Raw genomic sequence first — 21,625 nt, 5'->3', positions numbered from 1 at the left:
TCGTGTCACGTGCCTTTCAGAGCGACGTACAACGTTTCGCCCCACATGCCAGGGGCTCCTTCGGGAGGAGATAAACGTTGGACCTTGTGCCAAACAACACGCTGCATCAGCCGCGAGCATATGAGCGGAGCGACACAGCACGGCCGTGAAAACCTCCACGGCAAACACATAATGCTCTTATTATTATTATAAAGTTGAATATTTGGCGATGCTGCTGTTGGTAACAGTGTGTGGCCTTTAAATGTGCATCTATATCAGTATATCGGCGATGTGTTATTTACGAATCTGGTGAGTTATTATTATTATTATGTGGGTCAGTTTTAAGGATTTACAACTGCCTGGCCAGGACATAAAGAATTGCATACAGTTACCGACAGCTTCACTGCTGTAGCAAAATTATGAATCGTGGAGCTATATATATCAGAAGTTTATCATAAGTGTATTTCCTGAGAAGAGCCCACTGAGCTAAAACGTTCCTCTTGAAGCATGGCTAAGAAAAGTATCTCTGTAAAATTTGAGATCATGCCAAACGTCTATTTGAAATAAAATAATATAATCACCACTGCATCTAACTAAATGGGGTTTTTGAAGGATACCGACCGCCGCATTAACGGTCTGAGAGTGAGGTATTTAGATTTCATGAAGACCAATTCTAAATCATTGTCTCTTGTTAAAACCACATACTTCATACATCATCTAGCACCACCATACCATTACCCCGTAATGAAAGGGCTTCAACATTTTTTTTTAAAAACCTCATGTTATGTCAGCGACACTTAAAGTGGCTTATTCTCGACGATTATCGATTCCTCGCGGGCACTGAGCCCACTTTTATTTCTGATGAATTCACATGGCTAAGTCTCATTTTGCTGAACTGCCTAGGCGGTGTTTTGTTTTATTCAATCAGATTACCACCTCCATCGTTCCCTCCATCGCGAGCCCTCTAAATTATTCAAGCGAGCAATTATGGCGCGGGTGTTTTTTTGTTAAGTGCGGGCGGTTAAAATGTGGTGAAGGGTTATTAAAGTTTCGCTCCAAGTGTTGTAAAAGGCAAATGAATGAAAGTTGTACTTTTTTGTGTGAAATGGTTATTCCCAAGTTGATGCGCGTCACGTGAGTGGGTGTCATTAATCTTTAACCATTCCTTGGACTCAGCGTGACGGGCCGACAACCATGACAGGCAATTTATCTTCCCACCAAATACTTAATTGTACTAAAAATAAATTAAATTAAATAAATAACCACGTGGTCACCTTATTTCAGTGATGTACGGTGCCAAACAGCAATTTTTTTTTATAAATCTGGCAATACTTTCCTTAAACAAAGGAAAACACTTGGCCAGCATTTGAAGTCAGCCAAACTCTCTTTACCAAATACTGCTACGATCATTGAATTCAAATAAAACAAAATCACGGTTAAAACATTTTCCACTTTTCCCTTCACGTATACGTTTTTTTTTTAACGAAATGAACACTTTAACAATTTACGGACACAATACAATGTGCCGTGGTAAATGGCGTGGCTACTTACACACTGATTTTCCACATTATTGAATACAAGATAAAGGTGGTGACGGTGCAGACCTGCAATGTCTTGCTCGTGCCGCAATCCTGGCGGAGGAAAAGTGTCCACCAGAGGAAGCTCTCGAGAGCTCTTCTAGAGGGCATTTGTGACCTTCGACCTCCCCCCCCCGCAACGGCCGGAGAATCCACCACGCGCGATCAGGCGATCGACTAATTGCAGTCTATCCATACACCCAGCTGTGCGGACAGAAGCGATGGGGTGTTAATAATATTGCCCATCGAAGCGGTGAACCCTGGATTGGAAGTCCAGTGTGTACGTACGTACGTACGTTGAAATTATTGTGCACCGTATGTAGCCAGCCGTGCAAATGGGAGGTACAGGGGAAGGACAACGAACTAAGCACAGAAGCAGTTCTACAGAAATGAGCTTTCAATCTACATTTAAAAGTGCAAAACGCAAGTGGCTTCCGAGTGTCGGAAGGAAGAACGTTCCAGACGGCCGCAGAAGCGCATCTGAAAGCGCGCAGATGCGGTGACAATGATAACACCCACGGCGAAGTCTCTCTATGTCTGCTTTAACCACACGGTGCAAAGGGCAATTTAGCAGCAACACAAAACACAACAGTTTGTCTTATGGTTACAAAATATACTGAACCGCTCCATCCTTTACCGATGGACCACCAAGTCATTGAGGAAAATTAGATATAGGGCACACCTGTGTCACAGGTACTACTGAGAGCCGAGTACAATTTAGTTTTCGTTGTTTTACTTTCTCCAACCTGGTACATAAAGGACATGGGTCACAGAAAAAATGTAACATGAATATTGATGTGAGGATGCCAATGGGTGAGATTTTTACACGCATGTATTGCCAAAGTTTTATAATTAGGTTCGGCTAAATGCTGTCTGAATTAAGTATTGATATGCCATTTGGAGCTGCTTAAACGTATTTCGCTGACATTTAAAAAGTGAACTGTTAAATTCAGGAAAGTAGATGCTGATACTCGAATACATTTCACATTTAGGTTGTGATTTTACGGAATGGAAGATGGCAAATAAAAATAAAAACGAAGACAATAAAATCCATGATCACGAATACAACAAAGATGAACGACAATCACTACAACATTCCCAACAACGCCATAATCACAATGACGCCATCACAGCTATTAACAATAAACACAACGAGCACGGATGACTTTAACCACACTGCGGCCGAAAATGCAGCCCAACGTCGCATATCCAACTCACTGGCGAGCGAGTTAAAGGTGGCCATGTGAATACAGGGTCAGATTTGTGAACATCTAATAGAAAGTGAAGGTCAATGCATGTGCTACTGGACAACAATCGCATGCAGTGTGGTTTAAAAAGGGAGCATGGCGTGACGGTGCTTTAGATGGCGGGGGTGAATGCACGTGGGCTCTGCATGCAGTTACGAGCTACCCGTCGGAGGCCGTTGGACTGCGAGAAGGGCTGCGTGCAGAACGAGAGAGAGCGAGAGAGTGAGCGAGAGAGTGAGCGAGTGAGCGAGAGAGTGAGCGAGAGAGTGACCGAGAGAGTGAGTGAGAAAGTGAGCGAGCGAGAGAGCGAGCGAGAGAGTGAGCGAGAGGTGGGTGTTTACATAAAGCAAAGTTATATTTTTGTTTAAATACGAAATGATGAACGAAGCAAAGTGCCGACTACACCGAGCATCTTCTTGTTTCCACTGATGGTAAAAAAAAGAATGCACGTGACATTGAACAAAACGACGGTATAACACCATCATTCAACAACAACAAACCTCACCGGGTGTGGGTGGTCAATTATTCCCGGGTGGATTTGTGACGGTCGGAAACGTGACAGCTGCATGATAACTAGACACATTACAAAAAAACACATTTTTATATACAAGTAGAATGTTGTCCTCCAAATGTGCAGACCAACGGTTGCTTGGTTTCACTCAGAGGGCAGCACCAGACTAAAGTTGCAAAGAGCTTTTTTGAATAAGTCTCACGCTGAACACTCACAACACATGTGGACCTTCGCCGTGAGAGAACTTGGACAAAGAAGAAAACCCACGAAACGATTAAATGAATGCGATTGTGGGAGGAATATGCGACGTCAGACGAACTTTCGCAACCAACCGCCCCTGTAAACGCAGCGTCCTATCAGCCGGGGACTCTCTCTCTGCGCAGCCTGCGTGTCACGGGTTCGTACGAACGACTCTGAGTTTGAACAACCTTCTCCAGCCCTTCCTCCTTCAGGCTGATCACGTCCAGGTCGAAGTCTGTGCGCAGTCCGTTGCTCTGGTTGAATGCAATCCGGCCGGTGATGCCATCCCACTGAGCCTGTGGCACGGGAGGACAGCAGAGGGGAGGGGTACATTGAGCACTGGTCTCGTATTGTGTGTGTGTAGGGTATTGTGTGTGTGTTGTGTGTGTATTGTGTGTGTGTTGGGTGTGTGTTGTATGTGTGGTGTGTGTGTGTTGTATGTGTGTTGTGTGTGTGTGTTGTGTGTGTGTGTTGCGTATTGTGTGTGTGTATTGTGTGTGTATTGTGTGTGTATGCGTTACGTATTGTGTGTGTGTGTGCATTACGTATTGTGTGTGTGTGTGCGTTACGTATTATGTGTATTGTGTGTGTGTGTTGCGTATTGTGTGTGTTGTGTGTGTTGTGTGTGTTGTGTATTGTGTGTGCTGTGTGTGTGTTGTGTATTGTGTGTTGCATATTGTGTGTGTGTTGCGTACTGAGTGTGTGTTGTGTGTGTGTGTATTGTGTGTGTGTTGTGTGTGTGTTGCGTACTGTGTGTGTGTATTGTGTGTGTTGTGTGTGTGTATTATGTGTGTGTTGCGTGTGTGTATTGTGTGTGTCTCTGTGTGTGTGTATTGTGTGTGTGTTGTGTGTGTGTATTGTGTGTGTGTTGTGTGTGTGTTGCGTACTGTGTGTGTGTATTGTGTGTGTGTGTTGTGTGCTGTGTGTGTTGTGTATTGTGTGTGTGTTGTGTGTGTGTGCTGTGTGTGTGTATTATGTGTTGCGTATTGTGTGTGTATTGTGTGTGTGTGTGTGTGCATGTTCGGGTTGCCACCTGCCCTGGTTTTCCCGGGATCATCATATATTTGAGGCAGCCAGACTGTAAAATCCGTAAGTCTTCCCAGAATATTAAACCTCCCAGTTTTTGTTGTTGCTGTTGTCAGTTGCATGTCATTACCCTCTCTTCCGATATTGTGAGATATTATTCTTGACGTGACAAGTCTGGAACTTTTATATCTTATAAGTGGCAATACTAGTGCATGTATGACTTTGTATGAATATGTATGCATGTGTGTGAATGCGTATGTATGCATGTATGCGTGTGCACGTGTGTTTGTATTGCTGTATTATCTCTGTATACATCTATGTATGACTTCATGTGGTGGCATTGATGTGGGGAGCGGTAGTGTAGAGGTTAGTGCGCTACGAAACCCGGCGACCCGAGATCAATTCCAGCACGCGGCCAAAACCAGTGACAACTATCTGAAACGGTCCTGATCCTCTCCTAGGTCGACTCAGCCTCAAACGAGTACATTGGGGGGGGTGTGTGTAAGAACATCGCCACTGGGGAGACAAAGGCGGCCAGGCATGGTGCTGTGGTCACCCACCCCCTCGAGTGCCGTGCCGGCCTTCATAGGTGGTCGCTAACAGCGCTTTCCCCAAAAGTCCATTAAGTCTACGCGGGGAAATCTTCGACTTGTATAAATGTGCGTGAGTAGGCGGTGCCAACTGCATTGAGCCCCATGGGCCAAGAGGGGTCCCAGGAACTGGGCTGGGAACAGTGTGGGGGTTGGGTGGGTGGGGGAATTGGACAAAGGCGGTCCCATTTGATGCCTTGCATCAGGGGCCCATGCCAACCACATTACGCCACTGTGGGTGTGTGTATGGGGGTTAACAAGCGAAAAAAATACCCCCACCTCCTCCCACTCATCCTCATGGTTCCAATTGTCTTGTAAACAGTGCCACTGGGGAATAGGCTGATGGTGGGTGGGCTGATTAGCCTCATGGCGTGTTCACATCCACAGCAGTGATCAGCTGATAAAGCCTCCACATTAAATCGCTCAACCATACTTATCAAGGTACCGCGGAAATGAATCTAAATAAGCATGTGCTGAAGGCTCCGATGGGTCATGATATCCCCTGGCTAACCCTCATTTGGTGGAGCCAGGAGACTGAAATTATTACCACTTCCCCCGCCGCCGGCCCTTAGGGAGCCTTCAGAAGCAACGGGTAAATTACTGCAGCTGGCGACATAGAGTTTCCGAACCATTGCCGTGGAGCAAAGGCATGGCATTCCTCTGTCAGGAGATGGGCCAGTTGCACTTGGGACCTCCTGTGGAATACAGAACGTCCCGTAAACCGATTCTGGCTCCTGTTTTTTCACGAGCGGTGGACAGCAAAGTTTCTGAGTGGGTGGGTGTATGTATGTTGAACTTCTTTCGTATCGTACGTTGCCAACCGTGCTAATCGGAGGTGCAATTGAGTGGGTGGTAGTGAGTGAGTTTTTGCCACTCTGTAAACGTCAATTCCTGTCACCCAAACATAGAAACCAATTGCCAGACTGTTGGGTGGGTCATTGAAGTTGCCACATTATCCAGAGGCAGAGGACATATTTCTCAGTCAACCTCGGTCTATCAACCCTGTGTAGTCCACTGTAATAAAGTTCCACTCAATACCACAACATCTCAGTACAAATCAATTCCCTGCCACCCAAAGGGTGACGCCAATTGCCGGAGTGGCCGGGTCAAATCCTATCAAGGACAAACCGGATGGGTGTCAACCCGAGTGGATGTTCCCCTACTCGGGGCAGGGTAACATCAAACAGCGGCAGCGAGTGGCTCTTCCTCTGAATAATTTAATTCAGGCGATATGTGTGTGTGTGTCTGCCTTTGGTTGTGTTTCTCGTAGTATTCTTATTTACCCATGGGTGCTGAGTGCATGCCCAAAGGCCCAAGCCACCAAGCAGCCAACATCACTGTTAATATCACTGTTAACAGTTATAAAAGACAAGAATTTATACGTTTCCTTGAATTATTGTGTACGTGAATGTATGCCTTTATAGTATATGCATGTAATGTGTCTACATGTGTGGTGTGTGTGTATATGCGTTCTGGGAGTCCGAGAAAAGTTGTTAGCGTTTGACTCCCACTCACGACCAATAACAGTGGCGAATATTTGAATCGGTCCTGGGCCCTCACAGAGGGTTATTTGGCCTGCTCTTCATGCTGGCCAGACTTTTTGGGAGAGATGACACTACCTACACTTTACCCCACTACATGAGGCCTGCCGATTGACTGGCTGTGGCGGTACCCATTTATTACACTGTTAGGATGATAGAGGCAGTAGGGCGGGATTCGAGAAACACGCCCCTGTTGTTTCAGCTGCTGTGCCGGGAGGTGGAATTGAACCGTTGACCACTGGATGGCAAGTCCAATTTGCTGACCGTTGCACCGTATTTGCGTGCGTCTGTGCGAGTGTACACAAGGCTAAATCAAACCCAGTGAACTTTGCCTTCATCTGCGCCACTGTGCGTGCCGATCAATACGGCAGCATCTTTTGCGCATCACGCTACAATCCCAGCCACCCAAGGGTCAAATCCATGGCCTGGCAGAGATGCACATCACCATCTTCGATCATCATCGTCGTCATAACCGCCATCACCGGCGGCAGTTGTCACAAGACAGCAGCGGAGACTTGTTTTTAATTCCCCAGCATGGTGGGAAAGGGAAAAGTGGCGCTCACATCTCCAAAGGCTTCGGAGACATCAAGGAAGGCAATCTGAATCCACTGCCCCCCCCCCTCCCCCCAGGGAATGCCTTTAGCCCAGTGGGGCTCTATCAGAGGAGCACCTTGCTTAATGACACTCCCATCGGAGATGGCAGATCCCTTCTCCCTGACATGGCAGAGCGCCCGTGCAACGCTCATTAAAAATAAATGGTGCTCTAATGAGGGCTGCCTTGCTCGGAGGGGCAAAAGCACCGCGTGTGTTGACGCACCACCCGGCAACCCCACACCTCCAAGGACCTGGGTTCAAGCCCTGGGCCGAGGCGGCGGTGGAGGGGGGGGGGGGGGCACGTGATTATGTTTTAAAAAATAGAAAGTTAGTGCTGTTTATAATAGAGTTTTGTTTGAGTTAGATCGCGTAAATATATAAATGTGTCGTTAAACCCGCCACCACCCGACACAGCCAACTAGTAAGGGTTGTCACATAAACATAAGGTGCCAATTCGTCACTAGTACAGCAACACCGGTGTGTTGGAGAGCCAAGCCACAAGATTTACAATCTGAGTACGACGTTTCGCCAGTAATTACAACTAGCTTCATCAGACGACAGCCACATTTGTGGAGAAGTCCACCTGTTTCGTTCCTTATATAGAGGCGTAGATGTGTTGACGACGCTTCTGCGCTCTTGCGCAAAGTGGGGGGGGGGGGAGGGGTTTAATGAGTCAACGTACATTATGCATGCGCATTATGCGAGCCCATTGATCTTGTCCCTAATGCTGTTTCTTAGCCCTAAAAGTTATCTATTTTTCTTTTCCACACGCAAGTAGCCGCATGTGCGAAATTGAACATGACTTAGATGGGCAAATCAAAATAACCGCCCCGAGTTAGAGAGACGCGACACGTGCGCACGTCCATAGCCTCTCCCTTATCGAATGACCCACGTAGCCCCGGCTTGCTCCGCGCACAAAAACAACAACAACGACAACGACGACAACGACACCGTTATTTCTAACGCCACGAACCTCGCCGCCACGCTCCGCTCCTCACCCGCCAGCCGCAGCCCACTTTGTCCGTGACAGCCTCCTTCGTTGCGACATTCGTCTCATAAATTGAATTTACCCCGGGAGGCTATTTAGTGTTGGAAACTTCATTACGCGAGAGTGGCACCGTAAGCGATTGCGCGATAAACGTTTAGGTGCTCAAATTGCGGGCCGCGTAATGCGTGGCATTCGGAGCAAACGGGGACGCGGTTTCACCCAAACGGCTGTCCGCTACGCTCGTGGCCCCGCCATAGGAATGTGGAATTTCCACCAACTGATGCCCGAGAGCCAGCGGAGATGGACGCTGCTCACTCTAATTTCTTCACGTGGACACTTTTGAAATAGGTAAAATATCTATCCACACATTGTATGTACGAATTATATAGTTCAACACGAAGGCTTTCCATAATATTGGTCGCGAAAAAAAACCTCTCCTATGACCAATAATAAACATTACCATTTGCACGCGAATGTGCGCGTGTATAATACTTGCATGCAGATTACACAACTTTTGTGTGTAATAATAATTATATTATTATTTAAACTTGTTTTACTGGCAAATGAGGTTCCAATGGTGTAAATACTTACCCCGAGCTCTCATACTCTGATGGTGCATTGTCTTTGAGTCGTGCGCCTTTTGGCGTCATCTGGTCCAACACCATGTGAGACTAGGCTCTAAGGAAAGCTGTCTCGGGTGTGGACCAATCAACTTCAAGGACAGTGCACATGTTTGCATTATGACTGCAGGTATTGTGGTCTATGCAAACATTACTCCTTGTAAAAAAAAAGGTGTCAGTTTTGTTGCCAGATAGAAGGGTAAAAAACCAATTATCTTGTTACACGCTGCAAAGTATTCACTCACTCTGGAGGACAGAACGACTCGGAGACTTGAACCACAACGCGAGTGGGAAGGCGGCAGCAGCAGCAGTCACGTGATGAGCTAGTGCCAAAACCCCACCCACCCACCCCCCAAGCTCTGCAGTCCTCTATATATGAAGATGTTGATCGGGCAATTGTACGTATGTGTGTATGTTGAACTTCTAATGTTTATGTGTGTGAGGAAAGCGGACAGTGCGCAGACAGCCTGTGTGTACGGAGGAGCGCAAAACTCATTCAGGTGTAACAGAAACAGGTGTGATGCGCATTTGCTGTGCCGCCTTACCCTGGCAGGCCAGGGCAAAGCACTTCCTCAATGCCCACGGCAAGGATTTTCACAATTCTTTTGTGATCCACTAACCGTCACCTCCACAGTGCTGGATTACATGCCAAGTGCAGCTGCACCACCCACCCACCATCACCACACGGCTTTATATTTAAAGGTGCCGTGTTAACATCACGACCTGGGCAAGCCTGTCCATTCAGCGCGCTTTTTACCAACGTACATTCAGAGCAAACGATGGAACCACGTTCGGTGTGGCTATCTTGACAACGGACTAAAGTGCGAACGTCTGCACATCGACAAACGAAGATGCAAGAAGTCAAACACAGCTCTTGCAGATAGCTCCTTGAGCTGTATTGTCACATTGAAAGCCTTCACAATGGAAAAGGAGACTTGAAAATACGACAGTCAGGTGGGGTCGTAGAACGTTCATTCTGCATCGTCCTTGAACGCGAGCTCTCAAAACTACTCAGCCACCGTTCATCGTAACAGCGGCTAAATAGTTTTCATTCCTAACGTTGTTAAAATTTAGAGGCCCTCGTGTTATTCACGCATTCGGCCCGCCCCATACGCACCCTCTCACCTTTCAAAAGGCCTGCATGCAGCATCATCAGCAGCAGCAGCAGCAGCAGCAGCCACGCGCGCGCGCTCACCTCCTTGATGGCCTGCATGTAGCGAGCGCCGAACCTCCAAGGCTTGTGTCGGTGACACTGCAGGGAGCTGACGGTCATCTGCGTGGAGCGCTGGGAGGCCAGCGAGACCACGTGCACCGCGTCGTACATGAGGGCAGCGTCGGTCTGCGGATGGGAAGGGGGTGGCGGTGGTGGTGGGGGTCAGAGGTTGGACCGGCGTCGTAAAGGAAGGCCCGACCAGCGCGGAGGCCGGTGGGCAGCGAGGGTTCAAGTTCCAGCCCCGCGGAGCGCCTGGCGCGCGTGCAGCTGCCGGCGTGAGCAGTTCCGATGAACTTTATTTTGATATTGCATCGCTCAATTGTGCCCGACGTCGAAGCAATTACAAGGCGGGGAGGGCGATGCTCCCTCCGGAGAGGTAAACCGCGTGAGGGTATGCACGCGCACGTGCACGCGCACGTGCACGCGCACGTGCGCGCGCAGTTCGCAGAAATGGAATCTTGCGACACGCAACCATTCTTTTTTTTTTACCTCGTGAATGATGTACCTTACAAAACTCACATGTGTGTGCAAACAAAAAAAACGTGAAGGTGACGGTGGAGCCCTTTGCTCAACGCCAATGCCGACAGAAAGGCCTCCAAATTAAGAGGGCTCTGCTCTTGTACCCTGGCCAGACTTCTTGGAAAGGAGCACCCACGCTTGACCCCACCACACACGATCTCCTGATCGAGATGTGGGTGAGGAGAGGAGTGAGACTGAGATGGGAGTGAGGAGTGAAACTGAGATGGGAGTGAGGAGTGAGACTGGGATGAGAGTGAGGAGTGAGACTGGGATGGAAGGAAAGAGGGAGACTGAGATGGGAGTGAGAAGTGAGACTGGGGTGGGAGTGAGGAGTGAGACCGTGATGACAATGAGGAGTGAGACTGGGATGGGATTAAGGAGTGAGACTGGGATGAGAGTGAGGAGTGAGACTGGGATGAGAGTGAGGAGTGAGACTGACATGGGAGTGAGGAGTGAGACTGGGATGAGAGTGAGGAGTGAGACTGGGATGGAAGGAAAGAGGGAGACTGAGATGGGAGTGAGAAGTGAGACTGGGGTGGGAGTGAGGAGTGAGACCGTGATGACAATGAGGAGTGAGACTGGGATGGGATTAAGGAGTGAGACTGGGATGGAAGGGAAGAGGGAGACGGAGTCGAGCGAGGAGTGGGAGTCGAGCGAGCGGCTACCGTCATGACCCCGTGCACGAGGCCGGACTCGGGCCGCGTGGGAGCGAGGCGCTCCATGGTCCAGCGCTCCATGACGGAGGAGACACGGGAGTCGTCAAGGCTCATGAGGCGGAAGCCCGTCATGTTGACTCCGCTGTAGCGGTAGTTGTCGAGATGCAGGGCAAACAGGTCCTGTGCAAAGATAAAGGTCCCCCGTAGAGCCTTTAGCAGACCGTCGGGGCAAGTGCTGTTAGCGAGCAGCTATGAAGGCCGGCAGGACCGGTTCAGATAATCGTCACTGGTGTTCACCATGAGCGGGAATCGAACTCGGGTCGCTGGGTTCATAGACCAGCGTGCTAACCGCTACACTACCGTTCCCCAAAAAGATCCCCCGTGTAGCCTTACCAGACTGTAGGGGCAAGTGCTGTTAGCGAGCAGCTATGAAGGCCGGAACGGCACACGAGGGGGTGGGTGGCCAGCACCACGCCCGACCGCCTTTGTCTCCCTAGCGGCGATGTTTACACATCGCACCAGGTACTCATTTGAGGCTGAGTGGACCTAGAGGAGGCCTAGGACCGGTTCAGATAATCGTCACCGGTGTTCACTGTGAACGGGAATCGAACTCGGGTTGCCGGGTTCATAGCGCAGCGCGCTAACCGCTACACTACCGCTCCCCATTACACACACACACACCTACACACACACACGTGTGTACACACACACAGAGATCCCCTCTTAAACATCATAAACATAGCGACACGTGCCGTTGGTGTTGTGTATTTTTATGTTTAATATTATCTCACTTCACCAAGTGGAATTCAATTCCCCATGGAGTTGGAGGCAAAGTCAGATGACAAACGGTGGGTGGCAGCCAATTGACAAGGATGAACCGTGCGATGCACTTACCAGGGTGGTGAATATGTAGTGGTAATACTCCGTCATCATTCCCATTGCCATAGCCTGCGAAAATATCCACACACACACAGACACACACAGACACACAATAGACACAGACACACAGACACACACAGAAAACACACACAGACTCACAGAAACACACACAGAGACACACACATACAAACACACACACACAGAGACACACACACAGAGACACACACAGAGACACACACAGACACACAATAGACACACACAGACACACAGAAACACACACACACAGACACACACAGACACACACAGAAAAACACAGACACACACAGAAACACACACACACAGACACACACACACAGACACACACAGACACACACAGAAACATATCCTTCATTTAGCTTTGCGGACTGCTCGGACAAGTGCTTTTAATGAGCACCAATTCAGGTGAGCGTGGCGAACAGGAAGGTGTTGTGACTAACAGGACGCCCCACGGCCTTGGTCTTTCCCGTGCTAATGTCTACTGGACATGTGTGACAAAGAGCTTCATAGCGCATCGGATTCCGCCAGTATGAATACAGATTCTGATTGCAGAAAACACAACTCAAGGATCAGTTGTCTAAAGGGCCTCTCTGGAGCGCACTCTAGTCAGAGGCCCTTCTGCCCGCAGTTGCATGAGCTAGCAATTGCAGGGCTGCGCCTCTATCTTGTTTTGATAACACATCTAGGAGAAAGCGGAGGATAAGTTGTGGTACCACGTGTCGTTGTTATTCTTCACCTGGAATCAAACTCACGTTGGTGAGGTTCGTAGTGCAGCGTGAGAACCACTGCTACACATACACACACATTTTCTTGGTTCTTTCAGTAAAGTCACGTAGAAGGGAAATAATAAAAGAATACAAATAAAACATAATTGAATAGTATTTTATTAATAAAATAATACTAAAATAATAAATAAAATCTTATTTTCTTATGTTTTATTTTTCTTATTTCAGTATTTCCCTTCTACGTGACTTTACCGAAAGAACCATGCAGATAAATCATTGCAGTCACGAAAGAAGCTTTAAATCGAAAGATACACACACACAGTTCGGCGATTGATTTGCCCATCAATTTTTCCATAGTCACGTGGAATATATTTACAAGACTTTTATTGAAATGCTCATTGGGCCCAGGAAGGCATAGAGCTAAGTTCCTTGGACCTACACCCGCTCCTCCGATTAGCACAATCGGCTATGTATTGTGCATAGAGAAGTTCAACAACATACAACATAGTGCCACACATCAGTGCTGATGTTGAGTCAACTTGAGAGAATCCCATTGCGAGTTCTTATGCCAACACGTGCCAGAGATGTCAAGCCAATGCACAACTGCTCCCCACAAAGACAAAGATGCACCACATAGCCAATATGTTCGACAATCACACTGCCTTAGAATAAAAATATGTCACAGGTCACGTTTCAAGTAATGACCTTTCTTCATCATACCACAATGTTCCGTGTAGCCGTACGGACGTCTGGAGCAAGAGTTGTTGCACGTATGTGTGTTGAACTTCTTTCGCACCGTACGTAGCCAACCGTACGAATCGAAAGTGCTGTGAGCGCATATCAAGACCAGCACGGCACACAAGCATGTGGCATGGCTGGCAGCTGCGTCTCTCTCGTGTTAATGCCCACACAACAAACGAGCTCGAATTGACCGAGTTGAGGCCCATGGCAGCAGTGGTTTGACCAGCACAAAGCAAAGCAACTTTTGTCTCCCCAGCGCTGATATTTAGAGACCGTAACAGGTACAGATTTAAAGCTGAATTGACCTAGAGGAGACCCGGCACCGGTTCAGATATTCACCACTGATATTCTAGGTTTATTTCGGTAAAGTCACGTAGGTAAAAAATTAAAATTTCTAAAAGTAAAATAAAAATATGTATTTTTATTTTACTTTTATTAATTGAAATTTTGTTAAATTAATTATTAATTTTTATATTGATAAAAGTTAAATAAAAATATTCATTTTTATTTTACTTTTATTAATTTTAATTTTTTACCTACGTGACTTTACCGAAAAAACCAAAGAATATGAATCCTTGCAGTCACGAAAGCTTCAAATCTAGAATTCACCACTGGTGTTAGCCGTGACAAGAAATCAAACTCAGAGGTCACCGGTGCAGTGGAGTGCACGGGTCGCTATGCCACCGTTTCACACAAAGACAAAGATCCCCCGTATGGCCTATAACAGATTGTTGGGGCAAGTGCTGTTAGCGAGTCGCAGCACCGATGAAGGCCGGCACGGCACACGAGGGGCTGGGGTGGCCAGCACCGCACACGCAGAAGAACACGCGCACTTTGACGGCAGCAAATTAAGCGCAACACATCACCATTAAATTTCACATATCCCCTTCAATGTCCACTTATCGTACAATCATCCGGGTGACAATTATCGCCTTGCTGCAGTGAGGCCGTTGCGAATAAGGGCTTGTCATTAGTTCTCTTCGTAATTCGGCAGTGGGTAATTCTCAAATTTTTCGTTTGGGGTCATGAAATCAATTCGCGTTGGGTACTGCTTCTACGACCACTGTGAATTACAGGGACTTCACAGAGCCCCCTGATGATGCCTCGAGGCGCTATTTGGTGAAAAGTGAGCGAGGTTTGAAGCATTGAACCGTCACAAATTGGTTCAGTGGCAAGTACACGAACCACTGGCCTAAGCAGCCATACCAATAATATGCTGCTCATAATCATTATAAAATAATTTACGGAACCTTTTTAAATCCTTTATATTAAGTTCGCTTTCTTGCTTGCTTGCTTACGACCGTGCAAATCTTTCGGTCGTTTTTTAACCCACTTCCCGTGATCCAATAGAGCTGACATTTTGCACACAGATTCGTTGTGCGAGACAATTAATGTTCGTGAAAATTTTTTTCCAAAATTTTACACTGTTTAGGGAAAACAAATTAAATATTTAATTAGCAATTGCTTAATACTGGCAGACAATCATCTGACCCATAGGTGGCAGCCATCTCAAGCCAGAGGACGAGAGGACTCTAGCCGCCACGCATATAAAGGATTTAGAGTGAAAAACTTTGTTTTTACGGGTTATACTTATTTTTTTTTATCCATTGCTCGTTGAAGGCCCTCCCCCATGTCACGTCGATCATGGGGGTTGGTGAAGGGTCAGGTGGGGGGGGAGCCAGATATTGCTCGCCACCGATGTTAACCGTAGCCAGGAATCTACGTTGGTTTTGTCAGTTCATATCATCATCATCATCTACAGTCATCATCAATCCACTGCTGGATGAAGGTCTCCCCAAGCCGTCAACACAGCATCTATCAAGATCCCCAGGATAAAATAATTAAGCTAAACTACAATTTAAAGCTTTCGTGACTGCAGGGATTCATCTTCTTGGTTCTTTCGGTAAAGTCACGTAGAAGGGAAATAATAAAATAATACAAATAAAACATAATAAAATAATTCTCACGACGTTTCAGTCACAACGCAAGCAGCCGTCCTCAGGTGAAGACCAGGTCTACGTGACTTTACCGAAAGAACCAAGAAGATAAGCTAAACTATTTAAACTAAACAGGTTTTTTTTTTATTTAGCGGGTAAGGCCCACTGAGCTACCTGGCTACAAATGATGGCTCAACTTAGTGGCTTATCACGTGGACATATATAGCAGCCAACTACTCGAAACGCATGTTTCTAAATGTGGAGGGAAATCCCGGAGGACCTGGAGAAAAATCCACGCGACCACAGGGAAAACGTGCAAACTCCAAATATACAGCAGGCGTCTGGGTCGGCATTGAACCCACGACCTCCTGTATACCAGGCGAGGAAGTTAACATCTCGCCACCATGGCGCCAATAATCTACCTAGCACCTGCACTTGAGTTGATTTCATGGTTCCATCTCTCCTTGGACTGAGGCCGCTCCATCGCTATTTTCAAAACACAGCGGGTGAATCACCGTGTCACTGCTCCAGGATTTTTTCCACTGTTCAACTCTCTATCGATACGGTGACCACTACGTCAATTTAAACAATATTAGTCCCATTCATAATCAAGGTTGTCGGGTTAGACCGCGTAAATATAAATGTGTCGTTAACCCACCACAACCCAACACAGCCAATTAGTAAGGTTTGTCACGTGAACAAAATGTGCTAATTAGCTGCTAATTCAGCACATTGGTGTGACGGGTAGTAAACCCACAACATTCAAGTATGTATGTTGAACTTCGCTCGTACCGTACGTAGCCAACCGTGCTAACTGGAGGTGCGGGGGAAGGACAACAAACAATGAAAGACGTTTCGCTGGTGGATACAACCAGCTTCATCGGGCGATTTGCAAGAATTACTGGAAGCGAATTGGTACCAACCTTAAGCAGTCCCCAAACCCAATGATCTTCGTTCATATTTGGTCTCTTTTGGGTTATATCGTGTGGGTATAATGTCAATATGTTTGACTCTAACCATCCACTAAACAACAGAGTATCAAATTGGGTTGTCACGTCATGGGCAAATGAGCGAATTGATTTGTTTTTTTCAGAAAAACATGTTTTTTTTACGTTATACCTACGAAATCTGACCCAAAATTTAAACTAATTATGAAGCGTAACATTGGTTGTGAAAGCCCTACGTACAAATATAACCAACAACTACCCACTCCACATGGAACGAGTGCTCATATTTAAGCAGGATTGTATTGTGAAATTAACACTATTTTGGAGTCGGATGGTGAGAGAGAAAGAAAAATCTAAAATTAATGTGCTGCACATTTCATACGCACTCTGTAGTCTGTGCACACATGGACACGAATTAGGGGCCATAATTATACACACACACACACAAAGTGACTACACTCGGGCACAGACAATCCAAAACAGACGCACGCGCGTAGATTAAAATGAAAAAAATACGCGCAAAGAAGCATACGAACGCGCGCATACGCATTTCCTCCATTCAAATATGTCTCATGCGCCTAAATGAGCAAGCACAAAGAGTGAAAAGAAAAAAACTAAAATCTGAAATTAAAACTGTCAGCGAGAGCAACGTCACGTGGAAAGCAATTACTCGGCAACACAGAAAAATACTTTTTCGTTTTACGCCAGTGAGGAGGAAGAGGAAGACGATATTCCTTTTCGCCTTGCAACGCCAACCTGGTGTTCCGATGACGTAACGTAATGAGGGTGTACATCATTAAGAATCCGTCCGTGTTCCACAACCGCGGCAATTGCAGTGTCTCGAAGATTAATCTCTTAAATTCCGGACGTTTATAAATATACATAATAACAGAAAATAACACTGCACGTGCATAGGAGCCACGCAGTGTGATATCTGGACTGAGTGTGCGGTCGAACGGATAAGGATGTTCAGACTAACCTGATGTCGTAGATGATTTTCAGCTGTTTTTCTTTTTTTACAAATGCATCAACAACAGTACCAACGTAATACTTCGTCTCACGAAGTTGGTCTTTTTCTCATGCAATGTAGTGTGAAAGGCGGCACGAATTCAATTCACGAACCCTATAACCGAACGTTTTCATTCCAATAATCGTGAAGGTGAGTGCAATTCAAGAAAGGATGCTCTCGCTTCTCGGGGGTTACGAAGGAGGCAAAGACACCTCTGAGCGAACTATCAAATGCACGATCACACGGTCATATTTTCTTGAGCGACGATTGCAACTTCTGTATTACAGCAAAGTTCAAAGGTCAAAGCGAGGTTCCCGCTCACATGAGCATCGATTCCGAAGCTCATCTCCCCTTTTACAGCCCTGAGCCAGTGCTGGAAATTCCACATTCCTATGGCGGAAGGGGGGGGGGTGACGAGGTTTTACATAGGACAACTGCTGTTGACATCCCAACAAAGTGGTACTCGTTTTCTCAACCCTGGACGGATGATTGGCTAAGTCAATGCCCCCCCCCCCCCCCGCCGTCCCTCTGCTCCCAACCAGGATTGAGCTCGCATCCTTGTGACTGCGAGCCGGTGGCTCTACCGCTGAGCCACCTAGACGGATGTGACAATGCGAGGGAGTGAACGTGAACTTAGAATGAAAGTCACGTTTTGGTTTTTTTGCATTAAGCACAAAAAGCTTTTTACTTACTTTTTTCCCCGATTTAATAAATTCATTCCACGCGAGACTAGGTGAGCCAACATCTCGCAAAGAGCTCGTTTAGCAACAAACAATTACGGTGATCCTGAAAATATGTCCATGAATACTCTATCCTCAATGGAAATTGAGGATAGAATATGGATGGTGGTGGTGACTGGTTTGATGATTGTGATGGTGTTGGTGATGATGGTGGTGGTGACTGCCCTGATGGTTGTGATGGTGTTGGTGATGATGGTGGTGGCGACTGGTTTGATGATTGTGATGGTGTTGGTGATGATGGTGGTGGTGACTGCCCTGATGGTTGTGATGGTGTTGGTGATGATGGTGGTGGCGACTGGTTTGATGATTGTGATGGTGTTGGTGATGATGGTGGTGGTGACCGCCCTGATGGTTGTGATGGTGTTGATGATGATGGTGGTGGCGACTGCCCTGATGGTTGTGGTAGTGCTCCTGATTATTGTCGTGGTGATGATGGTGGTTGTGCCGCTGTTGGTGGTGGCGATTGTCCTGATGATTGTGGTTTTGGTGGTGCAAGTGGTGGCTACTGTCCTGATAATAAAGGTGGTGTTGATCGTGGATTGGAGCAGAAACACTTTTAACGTACGGAAACACCTGCATTACACGTGCGTGCTTTACACAGAATGCAAGCAACGGATCAACACAATACCGTTCAATTCCACAATTCCACGAATAACACTGAAAACGATCAGAGGTGGTGTCTGAAATGAAACTTCAGACGGTCAAATTCTAATACATGGCAATATGATATCATTTTTAAATTATATTTCTAAAACCGTATTTTCTTTTAGAAATTTTAATAAGCATAATTTGTTTTAGAGATCCGAAACCCACGTGTGTTGTGCCATGGCTTTTGTACAGGCTGCGAAAACTCCCATCACTCACGATCTTGCCTCGTGCGAAAGCTACACGGAAGAGAGAGAGAGGGGCATACACAGCTGCATGGGAAATTGATTTCATACATTTCCATCTGTGCGAGGAATTGGGCATTAATCCGCCCCCCCTCCCCGCCACCACCCTGCCTCTTCTCCTCGCACGCGCTGGTTTTATGCGGGCACTCCGGTTTCTTCACGCGTGTATAACCACTCATCACTTCGGTTCGGACAAGAAAATGCCAACGTAGAACCGCCGCTCAGTTTGGGTAAAACTGTTAGAGATTGAGTGTTCGCCCCCCTCACACGCCCCTGTCTTATTTGCATCTCTCGGCACTCCTGTGTCCTCCCACGTGTGTACGACAATCGCTTGGTGGAGTTGGCCAAAGGTCTCAAAACTGGACCATGGAGGAGCTTGGGAAATTTTTGGCGCCGGTGCCGACTGCCTTCGCAAGCGCTCGCCGGTGGTGACTGCCTTCGCAAGCGCTCGCCGGTGCCGACTGCCTTCGCAAGCGCTCGCCGGTGCCGACTGCCTTCGCAAGCGCTCGCCGGTGCCGACTGCCTTCGCAAGCGCTCGCCGGTGCCGACTGCCTTCGCAAGCGCTCGCCGGTGCCGACTGCCTTCGCAAGCGCTCGCCGGTGCCGACTGCCTTCGCAAGCGCTCGCCGGTGCCGACTGCCTTCGCAAGCGCTCGCCGGTGCCGACTGCCTTCGCAAGCGCTCGCCGGTGCCGACTGCCTTCGCAAGCGCTCGCCGGTGCCGACTGCCTTCGCAAGCGCTCGCCGGTGCCGACTGCCTTCGCAAGCGCTCGCCGGTGCCGACTGCCTTCGCAAGCGCTTGCCTGTGGTTTCCCCTGCGCCTGCGTGTGGCGACTGCGCACGTTACAAATTGCACGGCGTTTTGAGATGCCATTCGTGAGCGTGACGTCACGATGTCAGTTTAACAAGTAGGAGGATTCCGCGACCACGGTTACCCATAAGGGGGTTTTTGGGGTCAGATCGCGCAAATGCGAAGGTGCCGTGAAACCCGCCACCGCCCGACACAGCCAGTTAGTAAGGGTTGTCAAGTAACACAAAACATGCTAATTCGTCACTAGTACAGCACAGAGATGAGTTGCAGAGTAAACCCTCTAGAACATTTGCTATTCGAGTACTGTGACGTTTGGCCAGTAATTAAAACAACAACCAGCATCATCAGGCGACAGCCAGATTTGTTGAGAAATCCACCTCCTGTTTCGGTTTTGAAATACACGTTGTTTTATCTATTAACGTATATTTTTTTTATTGTAACTATTAATTGTCGATTGTTACCTGTCGCAGGATCTCAGCCGCCGTCTCGTGGCCGCAGTCAAAGATGAGATAAAACTCGCGGCCTCGTTTCATCTCCTTCAGCAGCGGCTTGGTGTCACGCGTGTCCGGCGGGAGCTGGCGAATTTTCAGTTTCAGGTTGAGCTGCGACGGCGCCTTGATCAACTCCTGGAGTCGAATGAGGCCTGCGCTCCGGAAGAGTGGTTGGCGAGAGGAAAAAAAACAATGACGGCTCGCGAGTGAAACGGCGAGGAAATTAAGCTGTGGGATTTTCTTTTTGTTTTCTTGAGTAGCTGCGCGGTTACTCAAAAATAACAACACGTGGATATTTTTGAAAGAAAATCAAAACTAAAGCTGAAAAGTGGGTAAAGAAGAGTGGCGCGGTGCATGCTGGGTATTACATGAGACAGAGGAACAGATGGCACAAATACAGAAGGCAAACCTGGGTTGTTGTCTTTCCCCCACACCTTCGATTAGCACGGTTGGCTAAGCACGGTGCGAAAGAAGTTCAACATCCGTGCGTACATAACAAGCAAAAATAAGTGTTGATTGGCCAGAAGACGTATCTTGGTCAGTGGGCAAGGCTAATGATGGAGTGGCAGCCACAACAAGGGCCTGCATCTGAAGGGATGGTGATTGCGGTAATCAAATCAGCTCAATGAGATTGTATGTATGTTGAACTTCTTTCGCGCCGTAAGTAGCCAACCATGCTTATCGGAGGTGCGTTGGAAGGACAATAAACTCAAAAGAAAAATCAGTTCTAAAGAAATTAGTTTTCAATCTATATATATAAATAAAAATATTGTTGCATCACAAGACCGTGAGAGATTTCACGGGGCGGCTTGTGGAACCCTTGATCCAGAAGTGGATAAATCATGGCTGATGATGATGATGATGGTGTCTCTTTCCGTAATGCACCGGTGATGGGAAAAAGTTGTTTGCAATATTGTGACAGGTGGATATAAAAAAATGTTTATAACAAATAACCGCATGGCATATCACAAGAAAAATTTTTACTCGAAATTGATTCATTATAGAATCACACAATTACAACTTTGACTGATGGATGAAGCTAAGAAGACAAATTTATTGTATTAACTGTTATAATTCTTACATATTCATAATACTTTAATACGTGCTTCTTTGTACAATGC

The 21,625-nt window shown here is 47.2% G+C and overlaps 1 protein-coding gene across 5 annotated transcripts in view; it reads right to left on the bottom strand.

Annotated features, from left to right (window-relative positions):
* The window catches only part of LOC133352464 (glutamate receptor ionotropic, kainate 2-like), a 219,631-nt gene that overhangs the window by 93,948 nt on the left and 104,058 nt on the right, over positions 1 to 21,625 (bottom strand). For all 5 annotated transcript variants that reach the window (XM_061568122.1, XM_061568126.1, XM_061568135.1 and 2 more), the window contains exons 4-8: positions 20,475 to 20,656; positions 12,196 to 12,249; positions 11,311 to 11,481; positions 10,109 to 10,252; positions 3,743 to 3,850 (exon numbers count right to left, since the gene is read on the bottom strand). In XM_061568122.1, coding sequence (XP_061424106.1) covers positions 3,743 to 3,850; positions 10,109 to 10,252; positions 11,311 to 11,481; positions 12,196 to 12,249; positions 20,475 to 20,656 — 659 coding nt within the window. The remainder of the gene's footprint in view (positions 1 to 3,742; positions 3,851 to 10,108; positions 10,253 to 11,310; positions 11,482 to 12,195; positions 12,250 to 20,474; positions 20,657 to 21,625) is intronic.

This window comes from Lethenteron reissneri, chromosome 5, assembly GCF_015708825.2.
Source record: "Lethenteron reissneri isolate LAM-NWPU_2019-01 chromosome 5, ASM1570882v1, whole genome shotgun sequence".
In the NCBI taxonomy this organism is placed as follows: Eukaryota; Metazoa; Chordata; class Hyperoartia; order Petromyzontiformes; family Petromyzontidae; genus Lethenteron; species Lethenteron reissneri.
Note: the sequence above shows the minus strand (reverse complement) of the source record. Positions and strands in the feature narration are given on the sequence as shown.